General features: G+C 43.5%; 1 protein-coding gene across 1 annotated transcript in view; it reads left to right on the top strand.

Annotated features, from left to right (window-relative positions):
* The window catches only part of LOC115474082 (polycystic kidney disease protein 1-like 1), an 868,156-nt gene that overhangs the window by 748,661 nt on the left and 98,166 nt on the right, over positions 1-21,329 (top strand). The window contains exon 17 of the mRNA XM_030209405.1: positions 13,708-14,046. Coding sequence (XP_030065265.1) covers positions 13,708-14,046 — 339 coding nt within the window. The remainder of the gene's footprint in view (positions 1-13,707; positions 14,047-21,329) is intronic.

Raw genomic sequence — 21,329 nt, 5'->3', positions numbered from 1 at the left:
ATCCAATCACCAATGAATACCCAGCAGACCGAATCTGGACAAACTTTGATCTACTGACCGATAAAACCGTCACCCAAGCAATCAACAGGTTCGCCAAATCCCACTGCAAACTGGACATATGTCCCAACAACTTAATAAAATCCGCCCCTCAACGCTTCATAACAGACCTCACATCATACTTAAACTACATGCTGCAACATGGACTCTTCCCTAAGGATAAAGGAAACATATTACTCACCCCAATACCCAAAGATTTAAAGAAAAAAGCAAACGACATAACCAACTACAGCCCGGTTGCATACATCCCTCTGGCAGTAAAACTAATGGAAAGTATGGTAACCAAGCAACTTACCGACTACTTAAGCAAATTTTCAATTCTACATGAATCACAATCAGGATTTCGATCCAACCACAGTACCGAAACAGTACTAATCACTCTCCTGACCAAATTCAAACAAATAATTGCAACTGGTAATAATGTACTTCTCCTACATAGTAACATAGTAGATGACGGCAGAAAAAGACCTGCACGGTCCATCTAGTCTGCCCACGATAAACTCATGTGTATACCTTACCTTGATTTGTACCTGTCTTTTTCAGAGCACAGATCGTATAAGTCTGTCCAGCAGTATTTCCCGCCTCCCAACCACCAGTCCCGCCTCCCATCACCGGCTCTGGCACAGACCCCGTATAGGTCTGCCCTCCCCTATCCTAGCCTCTCAACCACCACCCCCTCTTCCCCCCGCCACTCAATTTCAGCTAAGCTTCTGTGGATCCATTCTTTCTGCACAGGATTCCTTTATGCCTATCCCACGCATGTTTGAATTCCGTTACCGTTTTCATGTCCACCACCTCCCGCGGGAAGGCATTCCAAGCGTTCACCACCCTCTCCGTGAAGAAATACTTCCTGACATCTTTCCTGAGTCTGCCCCCCTTCAATCTCATTTCATGTCCTCTCGTTCTACCGCCTTCCCATCTCCGGAAAAGATTCGTTTGCGGATTAATACCTTTCAAATATTTGAACGTCTGTATCATATCACCCCTGTTCCTCCTTTCCTCCAGAGTATACATGTTCAGGTCAGCAAGTCTCTCTTCATACGTCTTGGAACGCAACTCCCATACCATCCTCGTAGCTTTTCTTTGCACCGCTTCCATTTTTTAACATCCTTCGCAAGGTACGGCCTCCAAAACTGAACACAATACTCCAGGTGGGGCCTCACCAACGTCTTATACAGGGGCATTAAAACCTCCTTTCTTCTGCTGGTCACACCTCTCTCTATACAGCCTAGCAACCTTCTCGCTACTGCCACCGCCTTGTCGCACTGTTTCATCGCCTTCAGGTCCTCAGATACTATCACCCCAAGATCCCTCTCCCCGTCCGTGTCTATCAGGCTCTCCCCACCTAACACATACGCCTCCTTTGGATTTCTACTCCCTAAGTGCATCACTTTGCATTTCTTCGCATTGAATTTTAATTGCCAAATGTTAGACCATTCTTCCAGCTTCTTCAGATCTTTTTTCATGTTTTCCACTCCCTCCGGGGTGTCTACTCTGTTGCAAATCTTGGTGTCATCCGCAAAAAGGCAAACTTTACCTTGTAACCCTTCGGCAATGTCACTCACAAATATATTGAACAGAATGAGCCCCAGCACTCCACTACTCACCTTTCCCTCCTCCGAGCGAACTCCATTTACCACCACCCTCTGGCGTCCGCCCGTCAACCAGTTCCTAATCCAGTTCACCACTTCGGGTCCTATCTTCAGCCCTTCTAGTTTATTCAAGAGCCTCCTGTGGGGAACCGTGTCAAAAGCCTTGCTGAAATCTAAGTAGATGACGTCCATAGCACGTCCTTGATTTAATTCTCCTGTCACCCAGTCAAAGAATTCAATGAGATTCGTTTGGCACGATTTCTCTTTTGGTGAAACCATGTTGTCTCGGATCTTGCAACTTATTGGCTTCCAGGAAATTCACTATCCTTTCCTTCAGCATGGCTTCCATTACTTTTCCAATAACCGAAGTGAGGCTTACCGGCCTGTAGTTTCCAGCTTCTTCCCTATCACCACTTTTGTGAAGAGGGACCACCTCCGCCGTTCTCCAATCCCTCGGAATCTCTCCCGTCTCCAAGGATTTATTAAACAAATCTTTAAGAGGACCCGCCAGAACTTCTCTGAGCTCCCTCAGTATTCTGGGGTGGATCCCGTCCGGCCCCATGGCTTTGTCCACCTTTAGCTTTCCAAGTTGTTCATACACACTCTCTTCCGTGAACGGTGCTCTATCCACTTCATTTTCAGGTGTACTTTTGCCAGTCCCTCTCGGTCCTTCCCCAGGATTTTCTTCAGTGAAAACAGAACAAAAGTATCTATTTAGCAAATTGGCTTTTTCTTCATCATTTTCTACATAGCGTTTTGCTGTATCTTTTAGTCTCACAATCCCCTTTTTAGTCTTTCTCCTTTCACTAATATACCTGAAGAAGTTTTTGTCTCCCCTCCGTACATTTCTAGCCATTTGTCCCAATGGGTCAGCTAAGTGCTGCTATCAAGGGAATTCTCTAGTTGAATGGACCAAAATGGTAGTGTCTGATCCAGGACTTTACAATTTATTATACTTTTTAAAACTGCCCTAGATATTAATAACTTTCCTTTTAAATAAATCTAGATATTGCCAATAATTATAGCAGTGTCAGCTATGTAAAAATGCCCCTCCCCTCTATCAGAGTTTGGCAGGAACAGAAAGAATGAAAGACAGAAAGAGAGGTTTCCCAGTGCTAATTAAATTGATTAAGCAACAAGCCTTAAAAATTTAAGACAATATCAGGTAGGTTTCTCACCTAACGCCAGTCAATTTGAGAAGTATGGGATTTAGGGGTCAGAATAAACCTGTCCTTTTTGCAGGAGCTTGGTTCAGTCCCAGCACCTAACGCCAGTCAATTTGAGAAGTATGGGATTTAGGGGTCAGAATAAACCTGTCCTTTTGCAGGAGCTTGGTTCAGTCCCAGCACCAGATAGAGAGGGTAATACAGCATACATAGAGAGTATACAGAACAAAAAAATTAGCACTGGGCCTTCAAGACTGGGACAATAAGAGTTCTTTATTGATGACCCGACATGGGCCATGTTTCGGCGCTGAAAAACGCCTGCTTCATGGGTCTAATAATCAAATACAAAGATAAAAACAACCACATGAATATAATTAACATGAAAAATTGACAAATAGCAATCTAAAAAAATATATATAAAGAAATATATGTATAATACATCAAAAATGTGTATATATAAACAGTTCGTACTCAATGTTGTAAGGAAAAACAAAAATAATAAAATAAAATATATGTATATATGCACATAAATTTCAGTACTTATGTAATAATCAAACAGACATATTAAAACATATACAATATCTCACAAATTAATAGTTAAGAATCTCCAATATTTCTAGGAAACAATGATATTGACTTATTGGAACATATATAGAGGGGCATAATTGAACGAAAATGTCTATCTCCATGGGTGTTTATCTCCGAGAACGGGTCCGTGAAGGGGCGGACCGAACAGTATTTTCGAAAAAAAATAGACGTCCATGTTTTATTCGACAATTTGTGAGCTGGGCGTTTTTGTTTTTCAGTGATAATGGAAAATGAAAGCGCCCAGCTCAAAAATGAACAAATGCAAGGCATTTGTTCGTGGGAGGGGCCAGGAGTCGTAGTGCACTGGTCCCCCTCACATGCCAGGACACTAACCGGGCACCCTAGGGAGCACTTTTACAAAAACAAAAAAAAGGTACAAGAGCTCCCAGGTGCATAGCACCCTTCCCTTGTGTGTTGAGCCCCCCAAATCCCCCTCAAAATCCACTGCCCACAAGTCTACACCATTACTATAGCCCTAAGGGGTGAAGGGGGGCACCTACATGTGGGTACAGTGGGTTTGGGGGGGTTGGACGACTAAGCATTAAGCAGCGCAATTGTAACAGGTAGGGGGGGATGGGCCTGGGTCCACCTGCCTGAAGTCCACTGCACCCCCTAACAACTGCTCCAGGGACTGCATACTGCTGCCAGGGAGGTGGGTATGACATTTGATGGTGAAAATAAAAAGTTGTGAAACATCATTTTTTTGTGGTGGGAGGGGGTTAGTGACCACTGGGGGAGTCAGGGGAGGTCATCCCCAATTCCATCTGGTGGTAATCTGGTCATTTAGGGCACTTTTTGGGGCCTTATTCGTGAAAAAACAGGGTCCAGGAAAAGTGCCCTAAATTCTAGCTACAAACGCATACTTTTTTTCCATTATCGGCGAAAGGCGCCCATCTCTGTTCGGGTGATAACCACGCCCCAGTCCCGCCTTCACCACGCCTCCCACACGCCCCCATCAACTTTGTACGCTTCCGCGATGGAGTGCAGTTGAAAACGTCCAAGTTCGGCTTTCGATTATACCGCGTTATTCGTTTTTGGGAGATAAACGCCTATCTCCCGATTTAGGTCGCAATATAGGCGTTATAGATGTTTTTCAATTTTTATCTTTAATTTGTGTGATACTATTCAGCTTATAATCGAAAGACAAAAACGCCTATCTCCCGATTTAGGTCGCAATATAGGCGTTTTTGTCTTTCGATTATAAGCTGAATAGTATCACACAAATTAAAGATAAAAATTGAAAAACATCTTTAGAGATAAATCATCTGTAAATGGTCATAGATAATAATAATGTATAGGGAAGTAATGATAAATAAAAAACATAAGTCATAGTAAATAGTGAATAGTCCTATCATTGTCAGCCTTATTAGAATAATACTCAAAGCATAGAACATTAACCTACCGGTTTGATTTATTGTATAGGCTCATCTGACAGTATTCCAGCTATTATGACCATTTGTAGATGATTTAGCTCTAAAAATGTTTTTCAATTTTCCTGCACAGGCATTGAATTAATTTCAAGCACACCTTACTGTGTATCTTCTTGGTGAGATATTTAAGAATATTTTTCTATGCTTTGAGTATTATTCTAATAAGGCTGACAATGATAGGACTATTCACTGTTTACTATGACTTATGTTTTTTATTTATCATTACTTCCCTATACATTATTATTGATTATCTATAGATAACCCTCAGCTATTATACAGTGAATTATTGCATTTATTTCTGGTAAGAACTTGCATATGCTCTAAAATTCTGCATATTTATAATATTGACATTCATTTATTTATGCTTAATACACATATTCTTTTGTTTTAATTATCATGTGATATAATTTTTATCTTTTAATAATTTGTATCATTTATTTGTGTGATACTATATATGTTCCATTAAGTCAATATCATTGTTTCCTAGAAATATTGGAGGTTCTTAACTATTATTTTGTGAGATATTGTATATGTTTTAATATGTCTATTTGATTGATTATTACATAAGTACTGAAATTTATGTGCATATATACATATATTTTATTTTATTATTTTTGTTTTTCCTTACAACATTGAGTACGAACTGTTTATATATACACATTTTTGATGTATTATACATATATTTCTTTATATATTTTTTTAGATTGCTATTTGTCAATTTTTCATGTTAATTATATTCATGTGGTTGTTTTTATCTTTGTATTTGATTATTAGACCCCTGAAGCAGGCGCTTTTCAGTGCCGAAACACGGCCCGTGTCGGGTCACCAATAAAGAACTCTTCTCCTACAATTCGACATGTCCAGCACGTTCGACATGGTTAGCCATAATATACTATTGAACATCTTAGAATACTTCAGAATTGGAGGAAACGTGCTAAGATGGATCAACGGATTCCTAACCGCAAGAACATACCAAGTGATATCTAACTCGAATACGTCTTCATTCACCATGGAAACCTGCATGTGAAGTACCCCAGGGATCGCCACTCTCACCAACCCTTTTCAATCTGATGATGACACCATTGGCCAAATCGCTATCCAACCAAGGCCTCAATCCTTACATCTACGCAGACGATGTCACGATCTACATCCCATTCAAACATGACCTAACAGAAATCACAAATGAAATGAAACATCCTCCAAATAATGAACTCATGGGTGGATGCTTTCCAACTAAAGCTTAACGCAGAAAAACACAATGTCTCATCCTCTCATCACAATATAACACATACAAACCCACCACTTTAAACACCCCAGAGTACACCCTCCCTGTCTCAGACAGCCTGAAAATTATCGGAGTTACAATCGACCGAAATCTCAGATTAGAAAGCCACGCAAAAAATACAACAAAGAAAATGTTCCAGTCAATGTGGAAACTCAAAAGAGTAAAACCTTTCTTCCCAAGGGATATATTCCGCAGCCTGATACAATCTATGGTGCTAAGCAACCTAGACTACTGTAATGCAATCTATGCCGGATGCAAAGAACAAATCATTAAGAAACTCCAAACTGCCCAAAACACAGCAGCCAGACTCATATTTGGGAAAGCGAAATACGAAAGCGCCAAACCCCTAAGAGAAAAATTACACTGGCTCCCACTAAAAGAACGAATTGTATTCAAAATTTGCACCCACAAAATCCACAAAATCATTCATGGCGAGGCCCCGGCATACATGTCAGACCTCTTAGACTTACCAGCCAGGAACACAAAAAGATCAGCACGCACATTCTTGAATCTCCACTACCCCAGCTATAAACTGGTGGTTGGGAGGCGGGGATAGTGCTGGACAGACTTGTACGGTCTGTGCCAGAGCCGGTGGTTGGGAGGCAGGGCGGTGGTTGGGAGGTGAGGATAGTGCTGGGCAGACTTATACAGTCTGTGCCAGAGCCGGTGGTTGGGAGGAGGGGCTGGTGGTTGGGAGGCGGGGATAGTGCTGGGCAGACTTATACAGTCTGTGCCCTGAAGAGCACAGGTACAAATCAAAGTAGGGTATACACAAAAAGCAGCAAATATGAGTTATCTTGTTGGGCAGACTGGATGGACCATGCAGGTCTTTTTCTGCCGTCATCTACTATGTTACTATGTTAACATATGCATCCAACTTCTCCTACATTAGCACGCAACTATGGAATAAACAACGAAATATTTATTTATTTATTTATTGCATTTGTATCCCACATTTTCCCACCTATTTGCAGGCTCAATGTGGCTTACAGAGTTTTGTTATGACATAGTCATTCCAGGATCTTAGGTACGATTGGTAATGTGCAAAGATTAAGTAAGGGAAGAAAGAGGGAAGGTGTTAGGCAGGTTAGTATAGAAGGTGGATTTTAATAACTGGGTGGGTTGGTGCGGTAGTTTTGTACTGTTATGGGTTATCTTTGTATGCCTTGTTGAAGAGATATGTCTTTAGAGATTTGCGAAAGTTAGTTATTTTGTCGATAGTTTTCAGGGCTGTACGCAATGCATTCCACAGCTGCGTGCCCATGTAAGAGAAGGTGGAAGCGTGTATCAGCTTGTATTTCAATCCTTTACAGCTGGGGAAGTGCAGATTGAGGAATTTGCGGGCTGATCTTATGGCATTTCTGGGAGGCAGGTTAACGAGGTTTAGCATGTAGATTGGGGCGTCTGCGTGAATGATTTTGTGTACAATCGTGCAGATCTTGAACACAATGCATTCCTTGAGTGGGAGCCAGTGAAGTTTCTCTCTTAGGGGTTTTGCATTTTCATATTTAGTTTTTCCGAATATGAGTCTGGCTGCTGTATTCTGGGCTGTTTGGAGTTTTTTGATAGTCTGTTCTTTGCAGCCAGCATATATCATAAAAACAATGCACGACCTAACAACCTTCCGAAAACTACTGAAAACCAACCTGTTCAAAAAGACATACCACAATGATCAATCCTAAATACCAGACAACAAAACTCTTCCAGAACCAGCCAAAACTGAACTCTCTATACCGGACTGCTTCAGTCACTCTGTCACCAATAAACGTTAATGCACAGCCACCTTATTTCTCACGCCGGAATTGAACTGACTATCTAACTTACTCTATAATTTACTCTTCATTTGTAAACTTTAATGTAATACCACTTTGTATTTCTCATTCTGGAATGGTGATTGTCATTACGGCATTATGTAAGCCACATTGAGCTTGGAAAAAGGTGGGAAAATGAGGGATACAAATGCAACAAATAATAAATAAAAAAATAAATAAAATCACACAAATATCCTATAAAAATGCAGGTTCCAGTATGTGCTGATGGTTCAATGAGTTTGTGTGGCTGTCAGGACCTACTGTTTTGTTGTGACTGCAGCTGCTCCTGGCTGCCTCCAAGAAGCTTCTTCCCTAGGCAGCTTCCTAGTCCTGCCTAGTGGTTGGGCTGGCCCTGAATTGGAGCCACACTGCTTCTCAATATTTCCTATTCATACCTTTTTGTTGTTACCAGAACTGCCCCCACCCTACATGCAGGGCAGGAGGTAAACTAGGCACATGCCTAAGTCCAAAGCATTTAGGAGGGACACTATCAGATATGCTAATCAAAAAGCTATCAAAGTAAATCAGTTGCTATGAGAAAAAGGAGTTGGGTGAGAAAGAACCAGCACTGCCCACACTGGTCTGCCTATTTTCCCATCCCCTGTACATTCTCCTTCAATTTGCAGGAGGAGTTTTTGAGTAACAGCGCTTATCTGCTGTTTCCTTCTTTGTTGGCTTCTCCGGTGATAATGATAAATGATGATAAACTGGTCTTATATCCGCTAATACCTCCACAGTTCAAAGCGGGTAACACAAGAGACTAGAAACAATCTACTGTGAATAAGAACTAATCAATATTATAGCACGATCAGGAAGAAGAGTTGTTTATAATTTGTGTGTCCCCACCAATTACTCTGACCTCATCCTCTCCAGACTGCTCTTTACACAGTCTAGGAATTAACAAACTCCATAATCAGAAGGACTAGCTGGGATTTAAGAAGATAGTTTATTACAATCTCACCAATAGTAGTACAAGCAAATCAGGTATTCATATGGTTGAGCAGCAGTTCACGACATGTCTGTCACCCGCCTTCTCTTGTAGCCTTCCTTCTGATTTAATACCCCTCAGACTGGTCCTTATATACCATTTTGACTCCATTGGTTCCAGTGGACCCTAGTCTTTCTCACCAGGGTTCTTGGCCCTTATCAGTTGATCAGAATGACTTGACATGTTATCAAGCTCTAAGTATAAACAAGATATGGAGTGAAGGAGTGGCCTAGTGGTTAGGGTGGTGGACTTTGGTCCTGGGGAACTGAGGAACCGAGTTTGATTCCCACTTCAGGCACAGGCAGCTCCTTGTGACTCTGGGCAAGTCACTTAACCCTCCATTCCCCCATGTAAGCCGCATTGAGCCTGCCATGAGTGGGAAAGCGCGGGGTACAAATGTAACAAAAAAATATATATATGCTCAGAGCGCATCTTGTTAGATGACTCCACATGTTCCCCAAACCTTCCCCTAGCCCCCTCCTTTGGATGTTCTCAACCGGGGTGCAGCTGACCCAGTACTATCTCTACATAACCAAAACAATCTTGCTTATGACGTCTTGTAGGTGCTAGTCTCATTGTTTACAGAGTAGATTTCCCTCACCCTCTGTCAGCTCTCAATTACCTCATTTCAGCACTTGCCACAGTGAAATGTAACGTGTCAAAGGTGATCTCTAATTCTTACAGGCCTAGCTCTTAGCCTGAGCCCTGAGCCATTGACCTGTATTTCAAGCAAGTGACAGTATATTTCTTCAGAGTGCACGACAAATTTTTGACTGGAAAGAATAAAACAGTATCAGCAAAATCTTTCTAGTGTTTTAGCTGCCTGAAATGCCAAAGTTAGTTCAAATAAACAGTCTCTCCTTCCCCTTAGTTGATGGAAAGGAGAAGATCACGTCTACCTTTCATTTTTCCCTCTGAACGACAGGAAATTGGAAAAGATCATAAAGATAATTGGGCACTAGGCAATGTTTCCTCTAAGCAGATCGCATGAGCGATTGCTCATACGTTTTAGGAGCATCACTCACAGATTTTACATGGTTGCTCACAAATGTTTTTTTTGTGTTATATACAGAAATGCACTGCTAATACTGGTGCTCAAAAATTGTTGTTTTTTAAAACGTGTTGTTCACACACACACACACACACACACACACATTTGCACACACCAGTCCATTCCTTAGAGGAAACATTGGCACTAGGCCTTGCATAGCTTTAAAAATAAAACAAGGCAGCTTAAAAATGACTCTGGCTTCAATTGGTAACCAGTGCAATTTTATAAAACGGGGAGAAGTATTGTCAAATGTAGTTAAACCAAAAATCAAATGAGCTGCAGTATTTGTATAGTCTGAACTTTCGTAAGAAGACCCTTATTATATCCTAGGTATATGAGATACAGTAGTCTAACTGTGAGACCAGAAGCGCTTGTACTAGAAGTTTAAATTTATCCATTTAAAAATAACTTTGAACACTTCGTAGTTTCCTCATTAAAAAAAAATCTTTAACTAAAGAGGAAACTTGATTTTCCAATGATATTGAGCTATGAACTAACCAGCTTATTTTCGAAAGAGATCGCCGGCCATCTTCCGACACAAATCGGGAGATGGCTGGCCATCTCCTGAACCCGGCCAAATCGGTATAATCGAAAGCCAATTTTGACTGGCGCCAACTGCTTTCCGTCGCAGAGCCGGCCAAACTTCAAGGCAGGATACAGAAGGCGGGGTGGGGGCGTGGTTACGAGATGGCCGGCTTCGCTCGATAATGGCAAAAAGATGGCCGGCTCGGATGAGCACTTCGCCGCCTGCACTTGGTCCATTTATTTTTAGGACCAAGTCTCAAAAAAGTGCCCCAGTTGACCAGATGACTACCAGAGGGAATCGGGGATCACCTCACCTTACTCCCCCAGTGGTCACCAACCCCCTCCCACCCAAAAACGAAAATAAAAAAATTTTGCCAGCCTGTATGCCAGCCTGAAATGTTATACCCAGCTCCCTGACAGCAGTATGCAGGTCCCTGGAGCAGTAGTTAGTGGGTGCAGTGCACTTCAGGCAGGTGGACCCAGGCCCATCACCCCCATCACCTGTTACACTTGTGGTGATAAATGTTGAGCCCTCCAAAAAACCCCAAAACCCACTGTACCCACATGTAGGTGCCCCCCTTCATCCCTAAGAGCTATGGTAGTGGTGTAGAGTTGTGGGGAGTGGGTTTTGGGGGGCTCAGCACACAAGGTAATGGAGGTGTTCACCTGGGAGCAATTTTTGAAGTCCACTGCAGTGCCCCCTAGGGTGCATGGTTGGTGTCCTTGCATGTCAGGGGGGCCAGTGCACTACAAATGGTGGCTCCTCCCATGACCAAATGCCTTGCATTTGGCCAGGTTTGAGATCGTCAGGCCCGGTTTCCATTATGGCCGGAAACCGAACCTGACCATCTCTAAAGCCGGCCCAAATGCTGACATTTGACCGGCTCCAACCGTATTATCGAAACAAAAGATAGCCGGCTATCTTTTTCGATAATACGGTTCTGCCACCGCTTTTTCGGCGTCAGCTATATAGATGGCCGGCCATTTATTTAGCCGTCGCCGTTCGATTATGCCCCTCCATGTTATATTATGAATGGGAGAGGGAAGGGGAAGGCAAAGTGCTTGTTTACCTAGTTCTCACCAGGCGCATAGCCAGACCTCAATTTTTGGAGGGGCCTGAGTCCAAAGTGGGGAGGCATATCTGGGCTGGCGGGAGTCTCCAAGCCCCACCAGCAGAAGCCTTCCTTCAGCGCTGTTCACTGCCACAATGCATGCCGTGCTTCCTGCCGTGGCACACATGCTTGGTTTAATAAAATTGAGCATGAGCAAAGCCTTGCACATGCTTAATTTCTTTTTTTTTAAATTTTTTTTATTATATTTCCAAAAATATCAGCATCTCGGGTGTACAGACCCATTAAACTTTTTATACATAAATCATTAAACAGTATAACACATTTCCCACTAACATTTACATCTTATAATCTCAAAACCCCACCTCCCTCCTCCCTCTCCCCCCCTCCTTTCTCGGTCGACAGGATAAAGATATCTTTATTCTGCTCATAAGGCTCCCACAATTTTTGAAACTTCTGAGTGTGCCCCCTCCTCAATGCCGTTAATTTAGTCATCTGATATATATGTTCCAGCTTAAGGCCCACTCCATGCATCGATGGAGTCTCCACCTGCTTCCATGCTCGTGCAAGGACTAGTCTTGCTGTTCCAAAGATTATTATAGCTAACTTATGGTCCTGTGCTCGACATCCTGGCGGCCGCGCATGCAGCAAGCAATGTTTTATTTATTTTATTTTTGTTATATTTGTACCCCGCGCTTTCCCACTCATGGCAGGCTCAATGCGGCTTACATGGGGCAATGGAGGGTTAAGTGACTTGCCCAGAGTCACAAGGAGCTGCCTGTGCCGGGAATCGAACTCAGTTCCTCAAGTTCCCCAGGACCAAAGTCCACCACCCTAACCACTAGGCCACTCCTCCACTGTTCAGCTCTAAGCTGGTAAATCCCTTTACCCAGGCTATTCACCCTCTCAAGCACTTGCTGCCAGAATGTTTGCACCTTTGGGCACCCCCACCATATGTGCATGAAAGTTCCCGTTCCCCCACATTCTCTCCAACAGTCTGCGGGAACCCCTGGATAGATCTTGTGCAACCTCTCTGGTGTGTAATACCACCAGTAAAACATTTTATATCCTTTCTTAATCAATGGCTGGGCTATAGACGGCTTTAATAAGAATCTGTAGCTACTTTCCCACCATTCAGCTGAGAAGTTATCCTGTAGGGTGCCCTCCCATCTACGTGAGTAGAATTCTATTGGGGTGGTCAGGAGCAGCAGAGCCCGGTATATCCTCGTTATGCTCCCCTTCCCCCCTCCCTCTCATCGCTCTTTCCAACCCTGTTTCTGCTAGCTCCAGTTCTTCTCTAGCTTTCTTATGCATGTAGTTCCTTAAGCAATGATAAAAGACCATATCTCTATTGCTTAAGTCATACTCCTCTTTCAGTCTCCCATCTTCCCAGACTTGCCCCAACGTGTATAAGCCCTTATGTGCCCAAATCTGATGTCCTTTCTTCCTCACCCAAGGTAAAACCCGGGGCTGCGCAGATAGCTGTCTGTAAATAGTAAAGCCTATCTGGGAATACCCTGCGCATGCTTAATTTCACTAAAACCGAGCATGCTCGCAGGAGGTCTGGGGAAGCAGGGCAGGCAAGCATGGTGACAAGCAGCGCTGCAGGAAGGCTTCTGCTGACGGGGCTGCGGGACCTCCGCCAGTCAAACCAGCAGACCTTGTGGGCCCCGAATACATTATGGGGAGCCCAGGCCCCCAAGGTCCCCCCATGGCTACGCCACTGGTTCTCACCACAGCGTTAATCCTGGTTCTCACCACAGCGTTAATCCTGTACATTCTCACCTGGAGATTACTTACAGTTCTGATGCCCACGTTCCAGGTGTCTTATGCTGTGTGTGAAATGGCAAGTAAATTCTAGAATTCTGCATAAGCTCTATTTTGTAAATACCCAAGTAACTTACATAGCACGTATTTGCAAGGAGGCAAACATATGGATGGAGCTTGGGCAGGGCTTAGACTTGCATGTGTAACCTATAGAATGCTGTAAATTAAACACATATCTGCAGTGTCTACATATTAAGTTTGTAAAGTCTCCTACATTCTTTATAGAATAGGATCCTATCAGGTGCACTGTTATAGAATTGCCCTTCATTTGTATTGACCTAGTTGATATGTGTGGTTATTTTCATATCTTTTTGTAGTTCCCATTTGTAGAGCATTGGATCTGATGGAGCCTTCTAGCCTGTTTGTTGCAGCTTTATCATCTCCTACAACTACTACTACCTTGACTGCTACAGCTGGTATCACAAATACAGAGCCAACTTATCCTTCTATTAACATGAGTTCAATCTTTAAAGCTAATTCTACTCTTTTGAGGAGCACCATTGCAATTACTTCAGAAAGCACTGCAACACCAGCTACTACTGTAGGTCTGATGGAACTGCCAGGAAATTTAGAAGAAGGGACCTCAGGTGCAAGATCTCCCAAGAGTTGGTCTTCAATAGATCTCTTACAAAGAAGAACCTTCCCCGATCCATTAGGTAAGCATACTAGTGCTAGGTTGACATTTTCACTATACTCTCAATGGAGTATAATAATGCTCCTTCTTAGGGTAACTGATAGCTTTTACATGGCACTAAAATGCAACCTAATAGTGAGCTTGGCATATTTTAATAATTTTAACTTCTGTTTTAGGGGTCCTTTTACTAAAGCTTAGAATGCGCTAATGGATTTAGCACATGATAATGGGTTTCTTAGCATGTAAGTTCACGCTAAGCTTTACTGAAATGGCCCCGTAATCTTTTATGTTGAGTTGTAATTTATTTTATTGTATGATGTGTGTTTATGTTATTAATTGATTATGTTGTATGTTTTGTTATCCACCTAGAATTTCACATAGTAATAAAAATAAATTGTATAAATAAATACCCAAAGCTTCAATATATACAGTATGTCATTAAAAAATGTTAGTTCGTTTAATAAAGTAGGGATTCTATATGTATTGAATAATTGGTGTAATTTGTCAGCTGATGATACTGCAATACAGTACAGTCAGTATCTAGATCAGTGGGTCTCAATCTGGTCCTCAGGTACCCCCAAGCTGCTTTGGTTATCTGGATATTCACAGTGAATATGCATATGCTATTTTAGCACAAAGTGGCATCCCATGAAAATCTTTCAAGCATATTTATTGCAAATATCCTGAAAAATCAGTATTCGAGGACAAGTTAGAGAATCACTGATCTAGATTCCTCAAAATACAGTATCTGCTTTCCTGTATTCATATATAATTTGGTCAGTTCTACCGGTCTTCTGCTATGGTCATATATTAGTTCACTAAAGACTATTCAGAATAAGAGAGGTAATTTTATTAAGCCTTTTTCAAATTTAAAGCCTATTTTAGACATTCTTGGGATGTAGTATGGGGTGAGCAATGTACAATTGTATTTTAGAAAATATGCATTTATACCTTTAGAGCACATATACATTTTACACCCTTTTCAGACCAGATATAAATTTGTGCATTGGGACTAGATCTGGGACCCTAGTTTATAAAGGCACATAGGTACCGATGTTGCCTTTGTAAAACAGGCACATTTTTGGACTTCACACGTAGGCATCCTCTTATGAAATCAAGCCCTCAACTTTGAAGGGAAGAGAATTTGGGTTTAGATCATTCCTTTTCAGTGGTAGTTCAAGGTGAGTTACATTCAAACATTTTCCTATCCTCAGAGGGCTCACAATCTATGGGGTCCTTTTACAAAGGCGCACTAGCATTTATAGTGTGTGTTAATTATTATCACGCACTAAACACTAGAGACACCCATAGGAAAATATGGGTGTCTCTAGCATTTAGTGCATGCTTATTTTTAGCACGTTCTAAAAACGTTATTGCGCCTTTGTGAAAGGACCCATAAGTTTGTACTTGAGGGTTAAGTGAGTTGCCCAAAATTATGAGGATCTGGGTTTTCTAGTTGGCAGTCTGCTGCTCTAACCATTAGCTACACCTCCATGCGCCAATGTTGCAACCCTACCTTGTTCTTCTGACGGCGACCATATTGGAAGGATCATCTGGGCAGCAACCATCTTTGGAAGATCATCTGAGAGGCGGCCATCTTGGCAGGATCATCTGAGAGCAGCCATCTTAGGTAGCTCGTAGGTCAGCCATCTTGAGCATCTTTAGGGCGTGCCCTATGAGATCTCTTGCCTCTCAGCTGATACCGGGATCCTCTGATTGGAGGCTTATTTAAGAGCTTGATGGTGCCACCATCTTTGCTTCAGCTTCTACCATGGTAGAGGTTGGTGCTCTCGTATGTGCGTTCCAGTGACTGACTTTTCTACTTGCCTAGAACCTTGGATTGAACTTGACTATTCTCTGTTTGCTGCCTGCCAAGACCCTCGGTTTGACCCTGACTATTCTCTGTTTGCTGCTTGCCAAGACCCTCGGATTGACCCTGACTGTTTGCTGCCTGCCCAGACCCTCGGATTGACCTGGTCCTTTCCTTGTTCGCTGTCAGCCTGGTCCTGTGGAGTGTTTCATCCCTCACTGCTCATCCCGCTTCCGCCTGCCACAGCCGGCGGTCGTTTGACCCCAATCGTATCCAGAAGTCCTGGTGGCCACCTGCACCTGGGAGCTCAACTCCTGGGGAACGGTGGTCGCTCCCAGGTGAAGCCCGGTGTTGTTCGGCTGCCCGACCGAGTGCGGCGTCTCCACATTCCACCGTGCTCAGTTGGAGCACAAGGGCTCACTATCCACGGAGAATCTCCAAATTACACGACCAACCTAATCGACCTTCCAGCCAGGAACGGGTCCAAATTTTCTCGAACCAGGGGCGTATCTGCGTGGGGCCACAGGGGCCTGGGCCCCCGCAGATTTCGCCCTGGCCCCCCTCCCCGCCGTCAACCCTCCCCCGCTGCTTACTTTTGCTGGCGCCGAGGTCCGACCCGCAATCTCCGTTTTTCGTCTACCTCCGTGGCCATGCTTCCAGGAAGTAACGCTGCAGTGCTGATTCGTTGAATCCAGTTCGGCGTCTGACGTCAGACGTCGAACTGGATTCAACGAATCAGCACTGCAGCGTTACTTCCTGGAAGCATGGCCACGGAGGAAGACGAAAAACGGAGATTGCGGGTCGGACCTCGGCGCCAGCAAAAGTAAGCAGCGGGGGAGGGTTGACGGCGGGGAGGGGGTGGAGAGAGGCGGCGGCGGCGGGGGGGGGGGAGGGAGGCAAAAATGTGCCCCCCCTCTCTGGCTGTGGCCCCCCCTACCGCCGGATTCCAGATACGCCCCTGTCTCGAACATATCTCAATCTTCACCTTCCCAATTGCAAAGGTCTCAAATACAAAACCTACTACGCATCCAACTTCTCCGTTATAGGCAGCCAACTCTGGAACGCCATACCAAGATAACATCCGAACAACCAACGAACATCTACCCTTCCGAAAGTTGCTGAAAACATACCTCTTCAAACAAGCCTATCCAAACAGCCCAACTTAATTTACAAACCTAATCCACACCGTTAACATTAACATACCTCAATCCTTCCCCCCACATCTCTTCCTCTTGTCCTTCTCTATACAGTTGTGTTATTATCTGTGATACTTTGTACCCACACATTGTGTTATCTCTGTGATACTTTGTAACCACACATTGTGTTATCTCTATGACACTGCACCCATACATTGTATTATCTCTGTGATACTTTGTATCCATACATTGTAAGCTGCACTGAACCTGCTATTGAGCGGGAAAGAGCGGGGTATAAAAGCTACAAATAAAAATAAAAAAATAAAATCCTGACAGCCAATTAGTTAACTAACTTTACTGATTCTTATTTAAATAATAATGGGAAAACTTTCAGTTTAAATAAAGATTATTTGGCTTATTTCCCTTCTGGCAGCTTGAAAGCATGCAGTACACATGAGTCTATATGTGCAATGATACAATCCTGAGATGCATTTTTGGCCTTATGTCTTGAATTGGTTTGCCGTGGACTGTCACTTGCGTTTGATGATCACCCATCTCTTCAGTAGACATGATATCTTTTTGGTTTGAATGGCTATTCCAACAGCACTTCCGAAATCCTGAGAGGCTTCCTGCCAGTTTCTGCTATTTCTGAAGGGGAAGTACGAAGCTCTCAATCAGGTAAAATGCTGCCTTTTTACTGTCCCATTTGCTAAAGAATTTAGAATATATATGGCCTATTCTATGGTTCCAGGCTCTACTCAAGAAATATAACCAGAAAATATCAATAAGATGGTTAACTCTCATCCTCAAGGCCCCAAAACAGGTTTGATTTTCAAGGTAATCAAAATACAAATATGCAAATTATTCTAGTTAGAAAATAAACAAAGCAGATCAGTAAGTGGTCCAAAATGTTCTTTATTTCAGAATCTCAATCAAATAAAATGCCCGACACCGGCCGTGTTTCGCCCATAAAGGGCTGCGTCAGGGGCTATACGTAAAACTTCAGCACCAAATCAACTGTGTGCTGTATCCCAGTGACAACCATGAATAGTTGGCCGTCAAAATCCATCTCAATCTCTACTTCAAAATGCTTCCAAATTTCCCCAGTCATCCATGAATTTGCGTTAGCCTCTTATGACACAGGAAGTCGCTTAACTTTCTTGAAGCAACGGGGCTGATTGCTCCTTCCAATGATGAGGGGTTCCAACTTCTCACTCCCATCCATATTGCAGTAAAGGAGGATCGTCAGTCGGTCCTTCGATGTTTTACCTCCAGTAGTTTTGGCATGTTTGAATGCAAGTGTTCCATCAGGAATCGCTCGCCAGTAGAGACCATTTTCGTCAGCATTGAAAATGTCACGAGGTGCAAACTCGTTCAAGATGGTAGGAAGAACTGAAACAAACCAATTTTCAGCACCAAAGTCATCGGCTTCTTGTTTCTCACCATGCTCTTTCTTGAATTTTATGCTGTTCCTCTCCTTCCATCTTTCCAACCATCCAACAGTGGCTTTGAATTCAGTCAGTCCAAGACTTTCTGCTTCCTGGTTAGCTTTTTCCATAAGCAGTGGACCACTGACAGGAAACTGTCTGCTCCCGACTCGAGAAAACCACCGAAGAAGAGCATCTTCTACCTCCTCAGCTTTTACCGCACGTTTTCGTTTCCGTTGTGGATTTGTATTGTTTTGCCAGTCTTCCAGAAGCTGGACTTTCTGCTTCAAGACACGTGAAATTTGACTGGGATTGACACCATATTCTTTAGCAATAGATGCTTGACTTTCTTTGTTTTCTAATTTTTTAAGAACTTCTATTCATTCATCTAGTGTTAAAGTCTTACAGTTCCGCTGCCGCGACGACAATGACATGCTCCAACAACATTCTTTCCCCTAATCTGCCTGGGGCAGTTAAAGAGGTGGCAAATTTGAAATCTTGGTTGTCATGCGCCAATCGGCTTCCATATTCCATGCGTGCGCTTATGCGAAGTCTTTCCTGCAGATCTTGCACTTATCAGTGGTGCACTAAAACGAAGTTTGTCCCCATAGAAATTGATGGTGTCAAAAACGGGACCAAAGTACGGCATGCAGTTAAACAGAGCATGCTCTTATTCGACGTGCACTTAAATGGAGTGCACTATGTATATATATATATATATATATATATATATATATATACACACACACACACATATATACACTACTCACCGAGCACTGGACAACAGAAAACCATACTGTTGATGATCTAAAATTTTTTGTCATCAAATGTCTGATAAAAAGATGGCCGACAGATAGGAAGCTCCCTCACCGAGCTCCCGAAATCCCAGAAGAGCTGATCACCCGGGCCGCCCTCGACTGGGCCGGGAGAGAATTGAACCACGGCTGAATCGTGCCGTACTGATCATCGATCCGACCAGGCGAGGATTTGGAGGGCAACCGGCGAGTCCCGGAGGAGCTGACCGTGCCACGCGGCCCATCTGCCTGCGAACGACCAAGACCCAGAGCGGCCGAACTTGCGGGGTCATCCAAGGAGAGGCGAGTGCCCTGACCGGACTGGAAGGGTTCGGACACTGTCGGAGTCGAGGACCAGGCGAGGACTTAAAGGGCAACCGTCGAGTTCCGGAGGAGCGGACCGCGCCACGCGGCCCATCTGCCTGCAAACGACCAGACCCAGAGCGGCCGAACTCGCGGGGTCATCTAAGGAGAGGCGAGTGCCCTGACCGGAAGGGTTCGTACACCACTGGAGTCGAGGCCTCATTCCGAATCACCCAGCCTTGCTGATTTGGGAGACCTGATCTGACCCGGAGGCAGACGCTGGATCCGACTTTCCGGGCCGTGATTCGGAGAACGATCGACGTCGGGGAAGACAGAAGGGTAAGCCGCAACTAATCTGGAGACTCGAGCGGCTCGCAGAGAGGAACGCTACCGGGCTAAGAGCTACGGAGCTGCCTGCAGAGCCTGACTCACCAAGCCCCCCCCCCCCGCAAGACCGCAGAACCTGACCCGCTAAGCTCCAGCCAACCGTTGAAGTCCAAGACTGACCGGGAAGACTAACCTGCCCAGCACCACAGCCAAGGAACAGAAGTTGCACTGCCGCGAATGAACAGAGTAATTAAATGCCTGCTTATCTTAACCGCATGCATGCACTGATTTCGCATGATTTAAAAACCCTCGCTTTATCTGCTTTGCTCTGCACACTTTAAAGTGAAAGCAACATGTATGCACTGCTTTAGCATTACTTAAAAATCCTCGCTTTATTTGCTTTATTTGCTTTGCTCTGCATACTTTAAATTGAAAGCAAATGTGTCCTACACCAGTATTGCACCTTAATTGTTGCCATGCTTTAAATTAACCTGTTGCTAAAATTAATGCAAATGCAAATAATACTCCGTTTGCCTAGTAATGAACTGTTAACAAGTAGTAAGTGCAAGCTGGCCAGCAATAAACTGTTGCCAAGCTTCAAATTAAATTAAATTGTGGCCAAGCTTGCCAAGCTTAAATACAAATACAAACACCACCTAACTTGCCTAGCACGGAACTGCTGCCAGCTTTAAATTAATTGTTGCTAAGCTAATAGCAAATGCCAGCACTACCTCGCTTGAATTGTAGCCAAGCTCAAATGCAATTGTAAACTTTGACTCGCTTAAATTGTAGCCAAGCCCAAATGCAATTGTAAACCTTTGTACCTCACTTGAATTGTAGCCAAGCTCGAATGCAATTGTAAACTTGACTCGCTTAAAGGTACACCAGATACATATTTGCCACAACGCCTAGTACATAGACATGAACACTAGCAATGCACTCCTAACTATCCAGTGTCTCACTATATTCCTACACGCACACACAACCCACAACCTAGTCAACAACAACCCTACTACTCACAAACCGCATAACACTCACATACACACAATGCACGCCCAAAACAACAACCACAACAACCCGCTTACATCTCACCAATCCTATGCACAACCTTTAAACAACCTACCAAATCAAAGACACAACAACCAACCAATTGCAATAACCTCCGGATATAAACACCACCGACAAAATGAGGAAAACAATGACAACAACAAATCCAACTACAGAAGAAATAGACAACTAATAAAAATAAACACGTCACACCCCACCCTGGAACCACATCACTCAATCCAACTAGGATACATCAATGCAAGATCAGCAGTAAGCAACTCAGTAGACATACTAAATTGGATCATCACAGACAAATTAGACCTCCTATTCATCACAGAAACCTGGTTCCATAGTCCCACAGACCCTACCATCTTACAAACGTGCCCACCAGAATACAAAATCACGCACTGGACAAGAAATGGAAAAAAAAGAGGAGGCGGAATAGCTATTATATACAAACC

The sequence above is a fragment of the Microcaecilia unicolor genome, chromosome 1 (assembly GCF_901765095.1).
Source record: "Microcaecilia unicolor chromosome 1, aMicUni1.1, whole genome shotgun sequence".
Classification (NCBI taxonomy): Eukaryota; Metazoa; Chordata; class Amphibia; order Gymnophiona; family Siphonopidae; genus Microcaecilia; species Microcaecilia unicolor.
This window is presented reverse-complemented; position numbering and strand designations above follow the sequence as displayed.